General features: G+C 39.2%; 1 protein-coding gene across 1 annotated transcript in view; it reads left to right on the forward strand.

Annotated features, from left to right (window-relative positions):
• Nucleotides 1-22,847, forward strand: part of nrg3b (neuregulin 3b) — a 247,028-nt gene that overhangs the window by 195,015 nt on the left and 29,166 nt on the right. The window contains exons 3-4 of the mRNA XM_042508234.2: nucleotides 6,318-6,391; nucleotides 16,259-16,285. Of these exons, the coding sequence (XP_042364168.2) occupies nucleotides 6,318-6,391; nucleotides 16,259-16,285 (101 nt within the window). The remainder of the gene's footprint in view (nucleotides 1-6,317; nucleotides 6,392-16,258; nucleotides 16,286-22,847) is intronic.

The raw sequence follows: 22,847 nt of genomic DNA on the forward strand, positions 1-22,847 counted from the left end.
ATCACTGTGTGACAGTATTGCCCATATCATTGCAACAAGTTGTCAACAGATGCCAGTAAAAGTGAGAGATTAATCCCCTTTTGAATTCTGTACTATTTGTCTTGTTGACATTATCAATAGCTAACAGATATTGTGAATCCAAAAGCCTGAGTTAATCTAGTCAGTAAGTGCTCAACACTCTCACTAGCAGTAAGCTACTTCCCTTCTGCCTTTCCAGTTATAGCTCATATGGAGGCTTTTTTCAAAGGACATGTGGAAGCCAATATGCATGGGCGTCAGAGATTAAATGCAAAGTTTGGTTGACACGATCACATTCCCGTCCCTTGCTCTCCTCCTTGAATCTCTTTTCCCTCCCCTTGCTCGTAGACTATCCTCCATTTTTCTTCACGCTAATTAACAGGCAGGGTGGTGATTAGTCAGGAGGCAGCGCACCCCACCCCTCCGTCATCTTCCCGACTCAGAGGTGTGTTTTCACTGCGACTCAAACATGTGTTAAAGGCAGCTGGGTAGTCACAGTCAGCTCCGGAGCAGTGGGGGAAAACATGCTCCCAGTCTATAGCTGCTGCTCACACACAGCGGCTGCAGGATATAAACACACACACACACACACACACACACACTCGAGAAATCTGTCGCATGTGACCGAATCCACACACAGACACAGACACACACACACACACACACATCTGGGCTCTCTTTGAGATATTTTACCCTTTTGAAACACACCAATGCACACATACATAAATACAAGCTCTTGTTCCCTCATTTCCCCCCATTTGAAGATACACACCCAAACACATACTCAAAGCGCGTCATTATCTCACATTTTTGTTTATCATCCACTCGACGCCATGTTCGCACAAACACATTCACGAAGCATTGTTTGCATCTCATTGAGGGATGGCTGAGCTTGTTTCACAGTGCTACAAAGATGGTAGGAGGGGAGAGATGGAGACATAGACAAACAAAAAGCAAGCCCAGACGTAAACAGATAGCCAGACAGGCATTCTGAGTTTGGGTTTGTGATTCAGAATACTAACAAGGCGTCTCAGCACACACCCAGGGATGGAAGGTGTGATGTAGGGCAGAGCCAAGCAAGGAAAAGGGAGGGACAATTTACCCTTGGAATCTGAGTGGTCGTCTTTGGTCCCTCCCTGAATTTTTACAATATTTGATTGGCTGTTTTGCCTCTGATTGACAAGAAAGGGACAGTGCATGTGTTTTTATGCCAGATAGAGTTTTTTTTTTTAAAACTGAGAACATAGGGATGCCCATAGTTTATATTTGGCCACCCTGAAAGTATTTGCATCATTAAGGTTCCTCATCTCCTGTGATGCGCACTTTTTTTTTCTTTTTTTTTTAACATTGGATGCAAGATGAATATATGAAACAAAACTCTCCTGGGATTCTGTCTTTTTTTTTAAAAAAAACCTTGTGAACTTGTAATTATTTCTCCCACACAAAAAGCTGTTTCAATTTGATAATTAACCTGATATCTTTGCATTAGTTATTTGCAATGGCACTTCATTTGGCATGCTGTTTTTTCATATTCCATTTCATGACGTTTAGTCTGATATCACTGTTGTCTCTCTTTGCAGTTAATGATGATTTTTATTCTGCAACAACGATAGCCGTGGCTGGAGGCATTATGTTTTTGGGGTTGTCCATCCATCCATCTGCCCCATTCTCCTTACCAATAACCTCTCAAGAATATCTTGACAGAATTTCCCCAAATTTGGCACAAACGTCTACCTTTCTTTAAAATTTGGCACAAATGCCCACTTGCCCACATGTTTTTGGCTATAACTCAATAATTAATAAGGTAATTATGACAAAATTTCATATAAATTCCGAATAGGATAAAATTATGAAGTGGTGACAGTTCATGCCCCAAAAGTCAACTTCACCTTTCTGGTTATTTTTCACAGAAGGGAAGACATTTCATTTGATACTGACTCGTTGACTCTATTCTTGGTTGTCCACCTAAAAACTGCCCCAATTGTTGAGATCTTTTGTGCTTCTGGGTTGAAGATGTGCATGAAACATCCATGTCAAGTCTTTGCATCAACATCCATATCTGAAATATTGTCAGGTGTCACAGTTATTTTATTTATTTATTTGTTTATTTGACATGGACATACAGTAACATTGGTGCTGTAACATTCAGACATGCTCAAGTCCCAGATGCAATCCTTTGAGTGTTGATAGTAAAATGCTAATATGCAAAATCTGTCCATTAGAGGCTTTTATATTTGAGTCCTGACAGACGGATGTAAACTGTGACGTGACTGGTTCGCAGAGGCTTACAACTGCGAGGAGACAATTGTAGATAAATGGATATTCTAAACATTTATTTCAGATCACATAAATCATGTTGTTTTTTGCCTATTTTTTTGGAAGATGCACATTGATTGTGTTATTAACGACTGTAAAAATCCAGCCGAAGCTATTCAGCATACACAGTTTCATTGTACTAAATAATGTATTATGCAAATAATTGATTAAACCAATCCTTGCTCATAAACACACAGTGTTCAAGAGCTGGGCAATACATTGTATGAATACAACAAGCCATCATCTGCATTACAATGACATCACAAGATTTTGGCAACAATGAATCCTCCATTTTGTTTGGTCACTAATGAGCATTTCCCAAAATATCTCCAGGAAGCAGCAATAGTCAGACCACAAACAATCTCATGTTATTGGTCTATTAGTAGCTCTTTGTGCTGCTCTTTGGGACAACATAAGGACATAACATTGTGTATGTGTGTGTGATAGAAAGGGTTGTGAGCGAGTTTGGATACCAGCATATTGTGTTTGTCATTTCTTTCAGGCTGATTAAGAGCTAGAAGTCTGGAAGTGGGACAGACAATGACAGGAGAGAATCAACTTCTTTATCCCCTCCTTTGCTTGCCTGAGCGGAGAACTATGGAGGTTTTTGTGTGTTTTGCTTATTACTTTAGAAAATGAAATGACACAAAGAGTCTGAGGTTTAAGATTTAAAGGGTTTAATTCAAGGGTATTTTTCACACATCAGTTGAACAGTAATGAGTCCCACTATTTAAAGGTGCAGTTAGAGAGATTTTTACTGCCACATAACACAAAATGACCGTCTCAACGATCACACCCTGCAGCTTGAGTGCGGATCATCATGAATGACAGATTTTTAAAGCTTTCTGAACTCAGCTTCTAGCATACACATGATTTAAAATGTCTTCCACATCTTTACATTTATTTATTTGAAAGCAGCTCTATATAATATTTTCACCATTGCAATGAAACACATAGTTACGTGTGATGGGATATGAAAGGGATGGAGATCCCAACACTGAAGTTCAACTCACCTGTAAAGATTTATGTCTTTTAGCTCATTGTTTAGGTTTTCTGGCAGAAGACAGACAGACAGACTAGCTTGTAAACATTTAACAGTTAAGGAGCTAGATATTTTGGGTTCATGAAGGCAAAAAGCCTAATTTAGAGTGAATATCACACTTATATTCACAAGTTCATCAGAAACACGACTCCAAATTAATGATAACATCGCTCCCTGACTCCTGGAGGTGTAATCATTTCATCTATTTGCCAACAAGTTTACCATATAACCTTGAAAAGCGATAATGCATCAATGTATGGTTTCAACTGCTGCAAAGTAGCTAAAAATGTAGTCAATGCATGTTAAGGGTGTAATGGAGGAATGTTGGATACTGTATTTAATCCTTTTTTTAAATCAGAGATGGTCTCTGTTTTAGGAAATACAAAGCACAACTGTCAGCTTAGTCGCCATAATAAATGCTTGCATTTTATCTTCTGAAAACCACAACAGTGGTTATGGGATGGCAAATGGCGTGTCACTAAGTCAAGACGGCTGCTAAACTGTGGACCCTTTGCACACTACTGTGTGAGACCAACAAACAACAAAGCCAGTTGTTTTTCAGAAAGTCATTGTTGCGTTTCTGATGGCTTTTTAACCACCGAGTGTGGGTGTTTTGTAGTCATGTTGCTGTTTTTCCACCAGGAATATGCCCATGAAAACCAGTGTTTTTTGACAGAGGCATTGCTGGGTTTCCTGCAAGGATAGTGCCACAAAAGTGACTGTTTTATACTGAGACATTGCTGAGTTTCCAACAGCGATGGTGCCACAGAATTAAGTTTTTTTTTTTATTTTTATTTTTTTAACCAAGACATTGCTGAATTTCTGGCAGAGATAATGCCACAAAAAATGTTGTTTTTAAGCATTACTGGGATGTCAACCGGGAAAGTGCCACAACAAGTGGTTGTGCTTTGCCGAAACATCACCGCTTTTCCTGCAGGAATAGTAACACAAAAAGTGGATGTTTTTAATCAAGGCATCACTGCATTTCCTGCAGGGATTGCCTTGAAAAGCAACTTTTTTTTACAGAGACATTGTTGCATTTCCAGATTGGATTGTGCCATTGAAAGTGGGTTTTTTAAGCCCAACATGATCATTTTCTAACCATAACGAAATAGTTTTGTGCCTAAACATAGCTAGTGGTTAACCGCAGTGCTGTTGACATGTTAAGTTTCAATGTATCCACTACATAAATATACCTTAGCTGTGGTTTGCAGAAACAAACAATGGCAAAAAAAAAAAAAATTCAGTAATTAGGTTGCAACAGGTACCACAGTTGCTCCATGTTACCCAGTCTGCACAACACTATGGCAGGATGGCAGGAACATTTTCTTTTTGAGCCCCAAAAATACCATACCAGAGCAAATTTTTTAAAAATGGACACCCATTAAAAAATCATATGCAGGTGCATTGCTACTACCATCGGCTTTGAGCCACCATGAAATAAGAGGACCGTATACTGTGTCCCATTTATTTTCATCAATGGGGCAGTTACATACTGCATCATAGAGAAAACAGGAGGGGTAAGAAACTGCACATATTGAGCGGAGACACACTGAACAAATGGAAGCTGAAACTGCAGCTTGAGATGTAAAAACAAAGAAAGATGACAGTCTATCACAGTCTTCACTCTTATCCCAGCCTTAACCAACAACTTGTGATCTCCACTGCTGCTCAGTTTGTTTTACAGAGCTCAGTTGTTGTTGGCACTGTTGTTGTTGTTGTTGTTTTTTTTTCTTCATTTTTTCCCAAGCTATCAGGTTGAGCTGAGCTGAGTGAGAGCAAACGGTCCACTTCTGCCTGTCACTCATCCAGCACATTATACTGTATGTTGGATCGGTGACACTGGTGGAAATGTGGACAGATATTGACGGATAATGTTTGAGCGTAAATCCCCTCAGTTCACCAACAATATGTCATCGACCGGTAGAATAGAGAAAATATAGACCACGCTGACATATCGCTCACTCATGTACAAGTTTATGTTGAAACAGACACATCAAAGCAAATCCCCCAATTGTCTCCCCTAAGCCGCGGAAGAGCAGAGGGATGGATCAGCCCACTGAATGTTCTCACAGTATGTCCACTGTTGGTGATAGGAAGAAAAAATGCCTAAGTCCTCTTTGAGACAAAAACTATTGAGGATTGTGCCAAACTAGGGTGTGTTGAGAGGAACACTTTATATTTATGACCTGATTTTTGAGAAGTTTTTTGTTTTATCCTGACAGCACAAGTAAGTTTTTGAACTGTTTTCTTTATTCCATTCTTTAATTCATTCAGTTATCAGCCCATTGGTAAAAATCCCCAATCATTAACAAGATTTATTCATGTATAATAATGCATAACGACAAGGGTATTGCTAAGATATTGCAGCATGCACAGCCAAACTTCAAATGTCATAATTTTGGTGGATATATTTATGACAGTTGCCGAGGGATCTGCAGGCATCAACAGTGCAGGGATATTTATTTGATGATGAAGGCAAATATCTGGACTGTGCCAGGACGTTGTTTATATGAGTGTTCCAACTGTGGCAGCTTCGCTTCCACCGTAGATCTTGAGTCGTCTACATCACGCCAAGTACTCTCTATCCCAGTACCCCATTTCTTCCACTGGGACCTGGCATTCCTGTCAGTCATGTGCTATCAGTGAGGCTGCAGGCGCCGCTTAGGCCTGCCCAACTATCTTCCCCCCTTCCGTTCTCTTTCTTCTCACCCCACCCTTCTCGACAGTTTCTGTGTATCTCCCTTCACCACCTCAGTCCTCAGTGCGCACTCCACTTTTTACCGTCCATTCAGTCCTCTTTCTCAGTTTCCTGTTCTCAGCTTTCTTTATCTGAAAGTCTGATGGTTCATGCTGTACTCTGGTTCTTTTGCTTGGTTTGTCTTGCATCTAATCTTGCTCTCTGTCTGTTTTTTCCTCTTTCTTTCTTTCTCTTTCGCAGGTGTAAGGAGGGCTACCATGGATTACGGTGTGACCAGTTTGTACCCAAGACAGATGCTATCTTGTCAGACCCAAGTATGTTCTCCTTTCTATTTTTTCATCTTACAATATCTGTGTATTGATCTGTGACATGAGAACAAATTCAGAAGAACATGCTACATGCCCGTGAGCCAATCTCTCACTGCACAGTATCAGTCAACAAGATAAATATAAATCAAGTAGGATCAGCCTCACGTTAACTCTTACAGCACAGGTTTGTGTGCTGCAGTCCTCTGGGCTATAAGGCTTATAAAAAACTAACTTCTGGAGCAGCCTCAGAGCCAGTCATAACCACAATATCCCTGGTTCAACTGGCAGGGCCAAGAAGAACAATAGCTTGGAAATCAACACATACAAACAACTTGGTCAACAAACAACATAAGAATATAGTGTTTGCAAATTTGCATCTTCTTTTCCAGCTCGCTCTCATTCTGGAGCTGTCAAACACTGCTGCTTTGTCAGTGATTTCAGCATTAGAAATTGACATCAAAAGCCACCTTTTGCCACTGTGTGATGCCCTGCTGGGCAGTGTCAGTTTGTAACACAGCTGGAAGGAACCTTTCCTGTTGTTATGATACACCCTCAGGCGGTTTGACAGTACTTGGCTTGGCCATATGATATGCACATGGGTGGCATTAGTTGATAACGTGGCTGGACAGAACTTGTAACAGCTGTATGTTACGCCCCTGGATGGTGTCAGGTTGAATTGTTGCCAGTAATGCTGTAATATAAGGAGCGCCCTATAGGGTGGGTGGGAGGGGTGGTGGATGATTTCAACAAACCCCTGACTTTCACTTGGGAGCCCTGTGTTCTCTTTCCATGATGTTTTTTTATTAATCTAACCTTAGCCGTTAACCTAAACACATGCTTCATGTAACCAAATCCGAACCATGTGCTTTAGTTGGTGTCCTGGTGCTGGTAACAGCATCTCAGAATGTCAACAGCAAATGCAGAGGGACACCTAAAGCGTCATATATAGATGCAAAAGTTCACTGATAAAGCAGCAATATGTGACAACTTGGGATGAGAAAGTGTTTTCTTTTCTCCCTGTTTTTGTTCTTCACCCCGAATGGCTTTTGTCTTTGTATTTTTATTATTTTACTCTAATGCTCTCCACATACTCTCCCTTTTGTTTCATTTCTTTTTTAATTTTTGGGTAGCGTCCTAGCGTCCACATATGTCACCAATAGGAAGATCCACCACTCCCTATTTGAGATCGTAATTTCTCGTGCTTCCTATCTTTCTGTCTTCCCTCATTTCCTCTCAGTGCTTTGCTATCAACTCATTAATGAAGGCATAAAACACCCTAAAAACTAATTTCCAGGAAAGAGTAATGTTTCTATTCATCTGATGATACTAAAAAGCTGGTTGAGTAGATAATATTTCTCATTATTAGTGCAGAATACACATAAAGTATGTACATTCTGCCTTAGATTTAAAAAAAAAAAAAGGTTTTGATAAGTCTTATTTGTATTTTTTTCGACCTCTTAAAAATGTTCTCTCTCTAACCTGAAATGAGTACCAGATAACAAAAAGATACATAGCTCAAGTATATAGTCTAAAAGGTGATCTATTCTAGGTTTAATATCTCCATTTTGTGTCCATTTTTTAGATAACACGTGGTGATTCCTTGATTAAAAGTGTCATAATGTGGAGATTTTTATCGGAACCTGAATTTGGAAATTATTAGAACAATAAAAAAAACCATTATTTAGTTAGACACAGTCATAATGCGTATCATGAGAGCACTTTTTTAATTAATTGGCTGACACAGGTACGATGCTACCACGCAGATACTAGAATTAAACCCTGTGCATAAACCCTTGTGTATCTTTTATTACAGTCTTTAATCTTGCTTCGCTTTAGTGTAGCTAAAAGGAAAGAAAGTCTTCAGTTTCTTATTGTTCATGAAAAACAATTCCCCTGAAGTCTTTGAATCCCCATGACAGCTGTGTAGTGTAGTTAAAAAATAAAGCAAAAGTCAGAGGTACAAGGAAGAGAAATTGGAGGCCCAGAGCCTTTCCCATGAGACTGCGGCTTTACAAATTCACACTGTTTTATGGAGTGACTTGGCGCCTCTGCACCAAGAGTCTGAGAGAAAACTTAACTCCTATTGCCTTCTGTTTGATGCCACCAGGCCCACTGAGAGTCCATTAATGGGGTCACAAGCCGGTGTCAGAAAGCATGTTTCTTTCCCCCTCATGGCAGCCAGTTTTCACAGTGGGATTTATCTTCTATAGTACACACATCAATTTTCTTGTGTGTCCAGATTTTTATGTTGCAGTTTGAGATAGGCTGAATCGTATTGTGCTCAGCACAAAAATTGAAACCCAGTGAAACGAATACAGTAAGTTAAAAACCATTTATAGGGCATTTTTATTAATTAAAATGTATGAGACAATAAGCCTTGGATGGCAAAATGCAAAAAAGGGTTTGTTTGATGTGCTTAATGCATCTTTTATGTAATTTTCTGTACATTTTTTTAAGACACTGCAGTAAAGTAGGGCAGGAGCGATATGCTCATCTCCCTATTCGAAATTGTCATGATACTTGGATGCTGATTCAATATCTGTTGCTATTTTCAAGTATTATAATTTAAATTATTTACTTTTTTACAGTTAACTATAGGGAAAAGGTGAATCTTGTAGAGACAGATGGCATGTTTCCAAAAACAATGCACTTCACATGTCAGTCAGTCTTTCTGGCTAATATTCTGGCAGCAACACATACTACTGAGAAAAGTGGTTGATAAAATGTACATTTTACATTTTTGTACAATAGAATGAATATAAAACATACTATACTATTTTAAGTAAAATTAAACCACTACATTCAGCTGTCCCTGCAGTGTTTCCCATATATTGATATATTTATGATACTGTTGAATGTCACTTATTAGTTTTCTATTTTTTTAATATTAAGTAATATTTAATAGTATTTAAAATTAGTAAATTCTTATTCCACTGCTGAGATGACCGCAAATGGAATTGCTCATCACTTCCTCACCCCGGTGTTTTTCACTTTGTTTATCAGACCAAAAATGAGACAACAAATAGCTAGCCAGTAGACTCCATAGTCCCTCCACTTTACTCCCTGCTGATAGGAGGCAACTTCACCAGGAGGAGAACAGGCACTAGCTCTAGGACAGATCTTCACTTAGCAGCTGTAGCAACTGAAATTTAGACATGCACAAACTCTAGCTCCCCAGCGCACAGCTGGGTGGGCCTTACCTGTGGAAAAGCAACAACAGAAAGATTGCCAAAACCCGTCGGGACGGTCAGAAATGACCCCTGGCCCTGGGGTTTGCAGTGAATAAATTGGAGCTGCTGCAGCCACTTACTGAAGGTTGGTGTCCTTGGACTGTCCACCATTCTACTTCGTCACTTCATTTTTGTTTTTAACGGCATGACATTACCTTAAAACAGATTACAACAATAAAACTGGTCACATCTTCCCACCTTTGCATAGACAAATGAAGCAACTGAATTATCAATAAAGGCATTAACAATAATCTATTAAAATATTTGTTTTGGTTCAATACCTTATTGAACCTATACAGTAAAGTAAACTGTATAGATAGTGCATTAGTTATTATTTACAAATTCAGAAATTAAATTTCCTGCATTGTATGGACTTACCAAAAGCACTTCAACAATATTATTCTTAGGAAAAAAATACAATTTTATAATATTACAGGAATGAAGCAGAAAATTAAAGTGAATGGATTTTGTCAGTGGATTAAACATACAATAGACATTTCAGATGACCAAAAAAAAAGCTGTGTTTTAAGGACATGCATCTTTTACAGTTGCTGAGGATAAGCTCATGAAGCAGTTTGATCAGCTTGTGGAAAAACACTTGAGAGTAGGAATCTCTCAGACAGCATTAACTCTTAAACTGCAAGACTATATTTGCACTGTTGCTGCTCACGTGTTGTATCCAGAGGCAGTAATTCCCAGCCTTTTTTATTTTATGACCTCTAAGAACAGAGCTATATGTATTAACAGTCCCATCTCACAGGTTTTACTATTTCTACAATGTGCAGTGAGCCAAAGAGTTATTTTTCCTTTAGACATTGATTTATTTGAATAATTTCTAGAGGCCTGTTGGGATAAAATTATTCAGTAATCTGCTGAAAAAGCAAACATTAAAGCAAAGTCTGAAATAAACATAATTTTGTATTAAATAATTATTATATTATACAGTATTATAATATATTATAGTATATTATAAGAAAGTTTGAAAACTTAAAAGAATGCATATTACTATCAAGAGCTACAAAATGTGGATTTATTTAAAGTTCAAATTAATTTTAGGCAGAAAACTGTAGTCAAATAAATGCATAAAGTAACATTTCCACATGTCACAGTGTGTACTGACTATACACAAGTACACAATATTCCACTTCTATTTTGAGATAGAGAAAACATACTGTACTGTAGGTGGGAAACCTGCTTCAGTGATACTGGAAGATAAATATACGGCTTGCAAGGAGCCACCCATCACAGTTGGTGATTAAATTAGGCTCCATAGTGAACTCTTGTGGCCCACAATCATCCCTATCCACCCTGCTGCATATCCCTATATATAGCCCGCATATGAACAATATGATATGATCTGAAGTGCAGCCTTTTCATGAATATAAAAATCTCATGGAAAACAAGAATAAGACCTTCCAATTCCTTTATTATGGTTATATAAGCTTTTGCTTTCATCTTGCTGAAGGATTTGGGAGGTTGAAGGCCAAACATCAGTCTTGTGTTCATGTCCTCTTTTCACTTTTGTGAAAAGTTCATGTTGTTCTTTTGATTATGTCTTCTTTATTCAGTTATGTTGTATTGTTTTCTTGTTAGTTAAGTACTCCTGGACCACTATGAAAGCTTGTCTTAATCTGGTTCTGTTCAAAGAATATAATGATTGTTTTTATTTTATCTTATTCATATTAATAGTACAAAGCACTTATAAAAAATATGTTGGAACATAAAGAAGATCAATGGATGAGTAAGTGATATATAAAGATACCCTATACCTATCAAATACCTATTTAAAAAGACTATAAAATGCTCATTAGAAGAGCAGTGTGTAAGATTTAGGGGGATTCAGTGGCTCCCGGTAACAATTTCTTCTGTGTTCACTGGTCTCTTTAAACCAATATACCATTTGGTTAAAAGTGGTAAAGAAACTGATTAAAGCCATTACATGTTTCAACCAAGGACACATTTCAACATGCTATTCCTAGCATCTGCTGATATGTGCTCAACTTTTCTCTCTGATAACTTAAGATCCAGATATTAGTAATGTTTTTACAGGGAGCCCAATTATCAGCAGAGCTCTCTTCCTCTCCCAACAGATGGACCAGTTGCTTCAACCAATGAAAACACCGAATAAAATAGTTTCACAGTAAAAAATAAAAACAGTGTTTTTCCAATGTTCTTGTCCTGGAGAGGCCACAAACTACAGACGTAGATGCGAAAATATGAATGCCCCTATCTAAAGCCAGTGTTTAGTTTGTCCGTTCTGGGCTTCTATAGGAACATGGTGGTGCAACCAAGCTCCTCAGGAACAGTGATGGGCTTTGAAGCCAAATGTACATGGCAAAAAGTCAAATTACACCATGTGGGCTCTGTTAACATTTTACGACTTTTTACGTTTGTTTGACGTAAAAAGTAATTTGTTAATGAGTGAATATATATTTTGAGCATCAAAAATCCAGCAAAACTTGTATCACTATAAGGATTTGATCCATAAAATTTTGAAAGTCTAGATGAGTGGCAAAATCAAATCATTTGATCCACATTAGTTTTTCTAAGTCTCTAGTGCACATACTCTATGCCCATAATGCACAAGATCAGTTTTATTTCATACCACAGGGGACCTGTTGCCTTTGTAGATAAACAAAGCTCATTCTAAGATAACAAACACAGGGTTCCTATTTTTGTGTTAGTGTAAATTGATGAAAACATAGTTATTGTATTCCATTTCTGCCAATATATCCCCCTAAATTCTACAAACTGAACCTTTAAAGCATTGCAGAAATGTATTAAATAAATTTTCTGAAGCAATTTTGGGTCATGAAGTCACCCCCAACCTCTTTTGAAAAGTAATAATAAAAATACAAAACTGTTTACAAATTGTCTTGTACCGCCACTCCACAAATGCACCTGTTCACCACAGAGAACTGTGTTTAGCCCACAATCGTTCAACCCCCATAAGAGATAAGTGTGCCCTGGAAGATTTGAGAGAGGAATGAAGCCTATTTTGATCTCTGTTGATACAGAGTAATCTAAAATTTACCCAGATTACCAAGGGTTTGGAGGATTATCCTGCTTTGAAAAGTCAAATCATATAATAACATACACACATACATGCACACAGTAACAACAACTAGTGGGACAAGCTCCAGTAATATTCACCTCATTACACATATGTGTGTGTGTGTGTGTGTGTGTGTGTGTGTGTGTGTGTGTGTGTGTGCATGTGTGTGTGTGCGTGCGTGCATGTGTGTTTTTTACATGTATGTTTGGTTGCAGCATTTGTTATGTCTCAAGCATTAGATGCAGATTTTACACTGGGGAGGGGGGAAAAAAAAGTTTCAACAACCCTGCGCACTTTTCTTTTTTTTTTTTTTACCTGAAATCAATCCCTGTGCACCTTACAGTCACAAATCATCTATCGCCTCTCATCTTTTGTCTTGCCATCGACTGGCCACATAGCAGCCACTCAAAAGAGCAGCCCGCACTGACTTGCGTCTTGCACACACTGCTACTCCATCATACACACACATCCTTACAGAGGTAGAAAGAGAAGCAGAGACTGTCGCGCACATCTCAAAAAGGCCTGTGACAAAAGGACAAAGAGGCTCACTTTCAGGTACTCCAGCTACACCGCTGTGAGCTGAGCTTTGGAAATGAGGCGAAGGAGAAGGTGCTGGGATCTTACATATTGGTGCACCCTGCACAGTGGGGAAGTGGCGGGGTCTTTAATTGGAATCATGGGAGCGGGGACGGCTGCAATTTAGTTTTTATGTGGTAAAAAAATATTGGGATGGGTACCTCCCTTAACTGTTTAATCGTTTGCCACTAATAGTCAGGCTAGTTGCACCTTTGAGACTACAGGAGGTGATATTTGGTGGAGGATTGAAGAGGAGGATGTGGGCCAGCTTTTGGTTTTACCCTGCTGATTTACAAAGGGGAAGAAGGCAAGCCTCTAATTTGAACTATTTATCTCCTGTAGATATTAGGTCTGGAGTAAGTAGCTACACAGGATATTGAGTTCAATAATACACACACACACACGCATACACATACACAGAGACATTGGCTCCCTAGTTCCCAGATCACCCAAGTGAAGGAGGGGATTAAGGATTTGATTCACTCCCGCTATTGTCTCTCCCACCCGCCAGATTTCTGCTTCTTAATCGGGCCAAGAGCATCTGACATGATGCACAGGTATTCTCCAAGCCTGCTCAAGGCTCCCGCAAGACGGCGTACTTGATTCCCGGGGGTGCTTTGAATTGCCAGTGCGACGGATTGGGAGCCTGCACGTATTATGATTGGTGAATGTCTCCAGACAAGGCGATGCCAGAGCGAGGGATGTGTATCAGTGTTGTAATGACATCATCTGCGCAGGCTGTGACAGTCAGGGCGATTTAGAGTGGAAAAGTGTTGGCTGTTGCCATGGGCGATCACAGAGGAAGGCTTGAATGGATAATACAGATCAGGCAACATCAGTAAGAAACTGCATTCACTTATTTGGCCTTGCCAAGTGTTTGTTCCACTGTGACAGTAAGCGGCGCCGCAGCCTAGTAGCGACAGTGTCAACCATATTTTAATCATGCAGTTATATCTTAAAAATCCTCATGGCAAAAGGCACCATGTCCCTCAGCCAGAATTGATTGGCTCTTAACTGCTTTAATCATTAGATTGTGAATTATTAGACTGACTGTGAATCAGTAACATTATAAATGGTGGCATTTGTAAAACAGTCCTTCAGGCTGCAGGAGATAAATCTAGAAATGATGAACTTACCTTGTGTTCAGTAAAACATGATGACTCCTACTTCCTACTTCAATGCAAAAAACAATTAATCTGTTAAATTATCCATTAATTTGACAATTTCAGACCTGGTCTCAGGCTTTTTCTCTCTTTTTATCTTTTGCCTCATTAAGAGTCCGTCAGGCAGTGATAGAGTACATGTCAAACTTGTATTTAATGTTATTTTAAAGGAAAATTTCACCCCCAAATTAAAAATACACATTGATGTATATATATGTATAAATGCCCCCCCCCACCCAAAGATGAGCTGACAGTCCCCCAATGATGCTCTTAGAACCCAGGCGCTTCTGTTGAGGGATTTCCCTTACTGAATACTACCGCACATATAAACACAAGCATGCCTAGTCAGCTCAGTGTCGCTATAATTTACGTGTATATACAATATCATTTAAGTTCCTTCATGAATCTGTCCACGGCGAGGTCTGTCGATTGCCGTGAGTCAGGTTATGATTTCTGGAAAGAGACATTGCTGAAGGGTTTTTTAGATGTATTTTGAGCATTTTGAGCACCACAAACCAAAATCCATTATATTCAAGAGAATAATGACATCTCTATGGTCGATATCTCCAACACTCTGTAACTCACACCAAAGCAATCTACACTGATCAGTTGCACTACATGTAAGAGAAAAAAATAGGTATTTTTGATTCAGGGTGAACTGTCCCTTTGACAAATACTGAAACTGAAGCTATTGAAACTTTTCCTGAATGTCATAAGTTTGCTAAATGCATTTCAAATTTGATCATTCACATTAAAAAGGCCTATTTCCTGGAATCACAGCCCTTAATAGAATGAGATAACCTTATGCAATTATTATAATCCATTCTTCGCTAACGTTCATTTGTCTTTTATCGCGATCTCACTCCAGTTCTCTGGGGTGTCTTTATTTTTTCTCCCCATTCTCACAAAGCTGCAGCACTGACAGATTTTCCCATGGTATAATCAGAATGCATGCGAGAACAGATGTTTTTTTTTTCCTGTTAGCCTTTTTGTGTGTGTGTGGAGAGTGCCCACTACATAATCTGTCAGGAGCTTGGCAAGCCACATTCTATTTAAAACTCAGACCACCTCTGTCAGAAAAGCAATTACTAGTGAGGGTTTCATTTTAATTTAAATGAGATTACATTACAGTGACATGAAAAAGGGGCACTGTCAGGATGGAAAGAACACGAGTGCTCCTTTTTATCTGTTTCCCCAGCACTGGGATTGGGGTGGAAAGACTTAACTGCATGAAGAAAGGCTGCATGTGTGAGAAAGAGAGGGTGTATGTGAGAGACAAAGACATACAGACAAGAGTGTAATGCACTGTATGCCTATGGGTGCACACAGATGTGTGTGTTAGTGTGGCGCATCTTAAAGCGACCAGCTTGTGAATATTGAAAAGCTGTGCTTGGAGACAGAGAGGAACAATTACTACAATGCCTCAGGCTCAGATCAATATAAAAGTCCCGTGCAAAGAAACGTCAGTGACATAAAGCTATATGATATGTCATTTTCAACTTTTACTTCCATGATCCTTCCTCTAATCCTCTCAGCCCCCATATCTTTGTTGTTTTCTTTCTTCATTCAAAGCCACTGTAGGCTGTGTGAATCCGGAGTGTATCAGGGAAAAGCATACCAAGCATCTGGGGCTGGCTGGCTCATTACCTGGTGCACAAGGGAGAGCCATGTCAGAGGAAGCCGTCAAACCAACTTTATGGTCTAGTTGCAGCATGTGTCTCTCCCTAAGGTGAATACTGAGTAAGATAGAGGCACATCATGTTGTAACCGTTTTATTCTCTCTCTCCCCCCCCTCTCTGTTTACCCATTTCCTCCCTTCTCTCATGCTACTTGGCCTTGAATGGAACAGCGGATGAACTTGGGATTGAGTTCATGGGTAAGAAAACTTTTTTTTCATTGACTGTGTGGAGTGCTTAATCTTTACGTCTGTGAAATACCACATGCAAAACACACAATCCAGCACAACAAGGCCACTCACCTTGGAAAATTAATGCAGGCCAGTCGCCATGGAAACACCGTAGTGGTGAATTAGGTGTATTCTGTCTGCATGAAGAACGGCGCAGTTAGAGACGAGTGATGTAATGAGAATGGAGCAATAAAGACACACCACGGCACTTCATCTATGAATGTGTATCTTGCCGAACATATGTATGTAAAGTCAGTTGGTGGTGGAAAAAATATTTGTCTGTGTTTTCACTTATCTTAAAGCCTATACAAATACAATTACAAGCAATGAAAATACAATTTAAACCTCTCTGGAATTCAATTGATATCACTTTCAACCTTCCAGGGGGTTAACAAATCTTTAAAAACCAAATTATCGAGCCCTCTTTTGTTAATAAAGACACGCTGTTCTTTGTCTGGAGGGAATATACAATCTTACCCCCCGCAAACAGCCTCTACCACACTACATTTTTTTCTCCTTTTTTTCCTCGTTCTTTGTGATTCCTTTATGCATACATATAAACTAACATTGCATGCTGTGAAGTTTTCCATTAACATGGTTTCTGTCTTCACGTCACACGCTTGCTCCAGGAAATAGAAGGCAAGGAGAAGACATTCGGGGAGCAGGAAGCCTGCACTGCACACAGCATTCCTCAGTTCAGTGATTTTAATCTGGGGACTAAATTAGTTCAGAATGCTACTGCAGGTGGGCGGAAGCATTAGAGAAAATGAGAACAGGACTGATCGATTGATAGCTGGACAGATGACAGACTGAAGGTAGTTTTCTTGTTTCTGGCTCTGCGTTAAGCACTGTGCACCACTTGCTTATTCCATTATGACTTCCTCCTCTGCTTTAGCAATGAATCTTTTGATAGGTTGTATAAGTCCAATATGTGACTGTTTGAGACAGTCAGTCAGAATACAGCAAAGCTCTGTTTGAAGTGGGATGGAGTGCTCTAAATATGATCTTGTCTTTTGATTTTCTTGCTTTTTTAGCCCAACAGCTGGGGCTCTGTGTGTCTCACTAGTTTTCCCAGATGTATTTCAGCATGAATACCCCATTTTGTCATGGATACTTTAGCATGTTCTTCAATATAGCATATTTTTCTGGTCATGTGTAGAAGGGTTGCTTTGGCTGGCCATATGGGATTGTGTTATCCTCGTGTCGATATGACATGGCTTAGCTGATATAGCTGAGGCTATTCGGTTTGTTCCGTTTCCCAACATGCTCTTGCATCTAATTTCAGGAACGCCTTGTAGGCATCGAGCATGAAAGGCCTGTAATGGTTTTATGTACAGACTGCATGTTGGTTTTTCCTTGCAGCCATTCAGCAGAGCTTTGTAGACAGCTGTTTTTATGTTGAGATTTTGGAAATTCATCTATCCAAAATAAAAAGGCAGAGGCTTGTCTCAGGTGGTGCCGCACATGAGCACTGATGGTGTGGCAGCAGGGAAAGATATCTCCTATATATTTCAAAGATGGAACTGTCGAGAGGTCATTTCACTGATGGTTAAAGGCCGGAGGGCTTTCAGGGCCACAGATACACAAGAGACACATTATTCATATACAAAGAACAGAGGCAACTTCTGTTGTTCATTTGTAAAGTGTAGCTTGAAGACATTCACTGCTGTGTTGCTGACAAATTACAGGGTGGGTCAAGGATCTGCTTGTTGATAGCTCCACCACTCAGAAGTATTATCATATTTGTTATTTGATACTAGTATTATGTTTTATTATGCACAGTAAAACCTGAAAGATATATTCCAGGGCTGGTATTATATGCCCTGCTGGCTTATTATAGTTATAAATATCACCATATGTGTTTGCAGATATACATAAAGGCATTCCAGTGTCTTAAACTACAGCAGAAATTATTTATATGCTGCATTTGTATGCAGACTATACTATTTTACTTTAAAGTGAAGATATGTTTGCTCAAATATGCCATATGATATATTTGCTTACTAATGTTTACATTTCCTGTAAAATTTGCTGCATGAAATTAGCTCATAGCCTATGATTGAAGTTATTCTCATCTGCGCTAATAGCTCCTTTTTTGCCACATTATAAACTGGCCCATTGGTGTCAATATGAAAAATCCAGATCCCATCAGTCTATAATTCCCAATATAGGCCTAAATTAGTTAGCCTCATGCCTTATTGCTCTTTTCAAGATAGAATGCCAGCAGACACAACTCAACTTTAAAATGTACCACTTATCATTTGCCAGATTGAATTGATTTGATTGATGTTCAGTCACTGTTGATCATAAATATACATAAAAAAAAGTCATAGCATGCTATATTGATGCTATATTAAAAGCAGAGTTCACAGGTGAAAAATCTTCTTGTCATGCATCCAGAGCCATCATTTGATGCCACAGTGACGTAATTGAAATGAGGAAGAACTACAGGCTGGATTTCTCCTCCAGGTAGCCAGGGGGCGTGCTTCAGATGCAGCTCAAAAACAGAACTTCCTTGTTCTCTTTGCTGGTAATGCAGACTACTGTTTCCAACAGCCATACTGGCATCTTAAAATATCAGTGCAGAAGATGTCAGGAACAAGGATACATTTTATAGTGTTTTGGTTGACTTTGATATTCAGCCATATTCTTTAAAGCTGGAGTATGCAGCTGAAGAAATACAGCAGAGAATGGCTGAGGATTGGTTATATTGCACAAAGATTTAGCCATCACGGATCCTCCACAACCTGAGCTGCTAATAACAAACATCGACAGGTGATGCCTTTGCTCAAGTTGCCCTCTGACAGAAATGGGATTTTTCTGCTGCAATGAATTTCTTTCTTTGGGATACCAAAGACAACTTGTAAAAGACAGCCAAGAACAACAAAGCCAAGAGGGCAGATGATCAGTAAGTATTTTTGTCACCTAACTTATAGGGTTCCCATGGTTCCTTAAGTCTTAAAATGCACTGAATTCATTAATATAAAAATAAGAGCTTAGTTATTATTAAAACCTTTTAAATCAATCTTTCAAAAACCCCCAAAATGTTTGGGACATGAAAAGTAGAATTTTATCAGCCTTTATTTGTCTGGTGTTGCATTTTAAAATCTGTAATTGGCAACATATTCATACATATATACACACACACACACACATAACAGCATCAGGCAGAGCAGACTAATGGAGGCAACAAAAATTATGTTTTACAATCCAATAAACATATGGGCAAAATTATCCATTGTGTTATTGTGAGAGGTAAATAATATAAGGAGTGAGGCAGTTATGCACTGTGTTGACAGTTTGAAACATAATGAGTATTGCTGTCCTGGTTCATGCTGGTACAGCTTTCAGAGGCCCCAATGGCTTTATTGTGTTACCAAAAGAAGTATAGGGACAACTATGTTTTGGCCAACAAAGTAATAGCTGTAGGCTAGTAGGTCACGAGCAATGCATTCTGGTATATGTAGGCACTGCAATCAGCCTTCTCGGTTAATAGGAATTTATTGCTTCAATCAACTACATTTACTATCAACACTGATTGAACATCTACGTAAAAGGTGGCATATTTTTCCTCAAATGTAAAAGAAAAAATATTACCAAATTTCCCACATTGCAGTTTGTCAGTTTGCCACTATTAAATAAGCAATAGTGTGTCACAGCTGGCCACCCCTGCAGCATCTCTGGACCGACTCTATTTTAATCCAACCCACCCTGCTCCTTTTCACAGGAGCTGAGTAGGCAGTTTGGACCTCTGATGTATATATATTTATCTCCACATATTGTTATTCTAGGATGTGTTCAGATGTTATCTTCATCTTTTGCCAGAAGCATTCTAATATTAAAAAGGTTTCCCTCCAGTTTGAACTTGGTTACACCATCTTACCCCTTAAATGTGTTGATGCAGCACTGATGTAATGCAGAGGAAGAAAATTGAGAAGAAAAAAAAAGGAATGGTGCAAACAGACTGCTTGGTTGCACTCAAGAGTAAGCTTTAAACACAGGAATCTCTTCAACTGTGCCCTTAAAACAAGAGTTAGAAGAAGCTGATAAACCAGGGTAGACAAGCAGGGATGAAGAAGACCTCCCAGGACAGTTCTCTGTTGACAGCATCAAAAGCCACAGACAAGCCCTCAAAGGTCACGAACAGGCTGTGGTGATGTATTCTGCACTTTAGCCTGCAGTTGTCAAGGTGGTGAGATCACACACAAGGGGATTTATTGTTTTTGATTGATTGAGTAATGCACAGGGGTCTGTGTGCAAGGTTGTGAATGACAATTGGACAGAGAAGTCTGTCCACAGTGGATTAGTCCCATGGCAAGCTGCATAGACATATACACTTGGATGCCACATTCACTTGTTAGCCCATTGCAGCGATGTGTCAACACGCAGCCATATTGGAGAGGGCAAAACTTGCCTGTAAACACGCAGAGGTAATCTGTGGAGCTGTGGTTTACTGGAGTAAAAGCACTATAATAATTGTATTTCTGTATTAATTAATTGTATTTTCTCACCCAATTTTGATGAGTTGTGGATTTATGAAAAAAATTGGCCAATTATTAGTAGCTGCTGGATACTCAAGAGAGAAGTGTTTGATAAGCTTGCATGAGCTGAATTACTCACTTGATGGAAAATAATGCATTGTCATATGTAAAAAAAATTTTGTGGGATTAGAAAAGTTTTCAACTAGCTAGTGCATTAGCTAGCTATAGCTTCTTAACAGAATATACTGTATTTGACCGAGGCTCATTTTATAGAGGCCACTATAAGAAAATGTCTTCTTTGTTTAGATAATCATACAATGAAGCATAGATGTTTCTATCTGGCTGCCAGTGATAGCTGACATAGCAAGCGTCTAATGTTATCAAGCCTTAATTTTTCCACGATACTGCTTGGGTGCAGATGGAAACCAAACTAAACACACATTGAATTGCATAAACAAAAACATTTCTTGCAGTTATATCCTAACTACCAAGATTCTACCTCACAAAACAAACCTTTTTTTTCTACTTCAGGAAGATCATAAACTCTTAAATATGAAAAACAACTCATTGCATTTCTTCTCTTTGCAATAGTCAATAACTGGCCTGTTTATGCTACACGACTATGGCGTGATTACTTCCAGTACAGTTTGCAGCAGTGCAGATAGCTCCTGGGAAAATCAGCATATTAAGATTGTTTTCTTCATGACATCAACACGCCAACATGCCAAAGACCCACTGGCTGACTGGCTGTAAATACAACTGACAAGATTAGACAAATCCAAGTCTACAGTTTAATATCATACTAGTCGAGGTATCGTGAGGGGAAAAGTGGCTGGCGGCCATATAAAGGGCTCATTTAAAGACCCAGGGGAGTGTCAAATAAAACATAGACTTAGAAATAGACTTTGGTCCCCAAGTCAAATCACATTTATGTCTGCTCTACCCATTACATGACAGGTGAGAATAATAAAGTAATACTATCTCTTACTAAAAAGTCATATTGCAATGGTATAACAGTGATACTCTGAGCCCACGTGTTTGGTCTTGCATTTTTGCAGTGATTTTTGGCCCAGGCTTGTCCAGTTTAAACTACTTTACTCATACTAATTACTCATTTAGTGAAGATAGTGGTAGCATGTATGACAATGTTAGGTATTATTCAAGGTCATTCAGGGCGACTTTTATAATAATCCAGCATGACGTTGGCCCAATATTCTTCAATCAAAATGTAAGTCAAGGTTGGGAAAAATAAGAGCTTTCCTGAAGACGTTTTACCACTCATCCAAGAGGCTTCTTCAGTTCGGCTGAGTTCAAAACTGAAGAAGCCTCTTGGATGACGGATGAAATAACCCCAAGAAATGAAAGCATGTCGTTATAGCTATTAGAATTATCTGGATGACTGAGAATCATAACCAACCACAAAGGATAAAAAAAAGCAAAGCTCACCCAGGTTTTTGCAGTGTATATACCACAGAATGCACACCCCCTTTCCCTCAAAGAAAGATGGTGGCGATCATGTGACGTCATATCAACTTCTGCTTTTTATCCAGAAAAATTGCAGCTCTCCTGTTTATGTGTATTTGTTTACAGGAAGGTCTTGCTCTCTCAAATATGGCAGCAACACAATCCAGCAGCCAGTGAGGCATCTGTTTTTCTATATTAATGCAAAGTTGTAGGTTTTATAGTGTGCTCATTTTAACCACTTGACAGTTTGTTTTAATAAGCCATTGCGTGCAATGCCTTCACCCCTCTAGCACCATGCACTATGGTAAGTAGTGCAGCTCCACAATCCGGCTGCTCAGTCAGACAGATATCTGCTGGGATCAACTGCTACTTGTCCCAGCTGCTTGTGACCTTAAGCCTCTGCGGCTGATGTGCAGGGGTCTGACAAGAAGCTCCGGGAGCATTCATTTGCTGCTAATTCCCTGTCGCCATCAGTCTCTGAATGCTGACACACATATAGTACTTGCACGCACACACTTGGTGTGGCCCCTGCTGTGCAGACAGTCCATCCGGTGTTGCCTGCTGGGTTTGTCTGAACGAAATGATTA

This window comes from Plectropomus leopardus, chromosome 19 (genome assembly GCF_026936395.1).
Source record: "Plectropomus leopardus strain MGB_pleo_1.0 chromosome 19, ASM2693639v1, whole genome shotgun sequence".
Lineage (NCBI taxonomy): Eukaryota > Metazoa > Chordata > Actinopteri > Perciformes > Serranidae > Plectropomus > Plectropomus leopardus.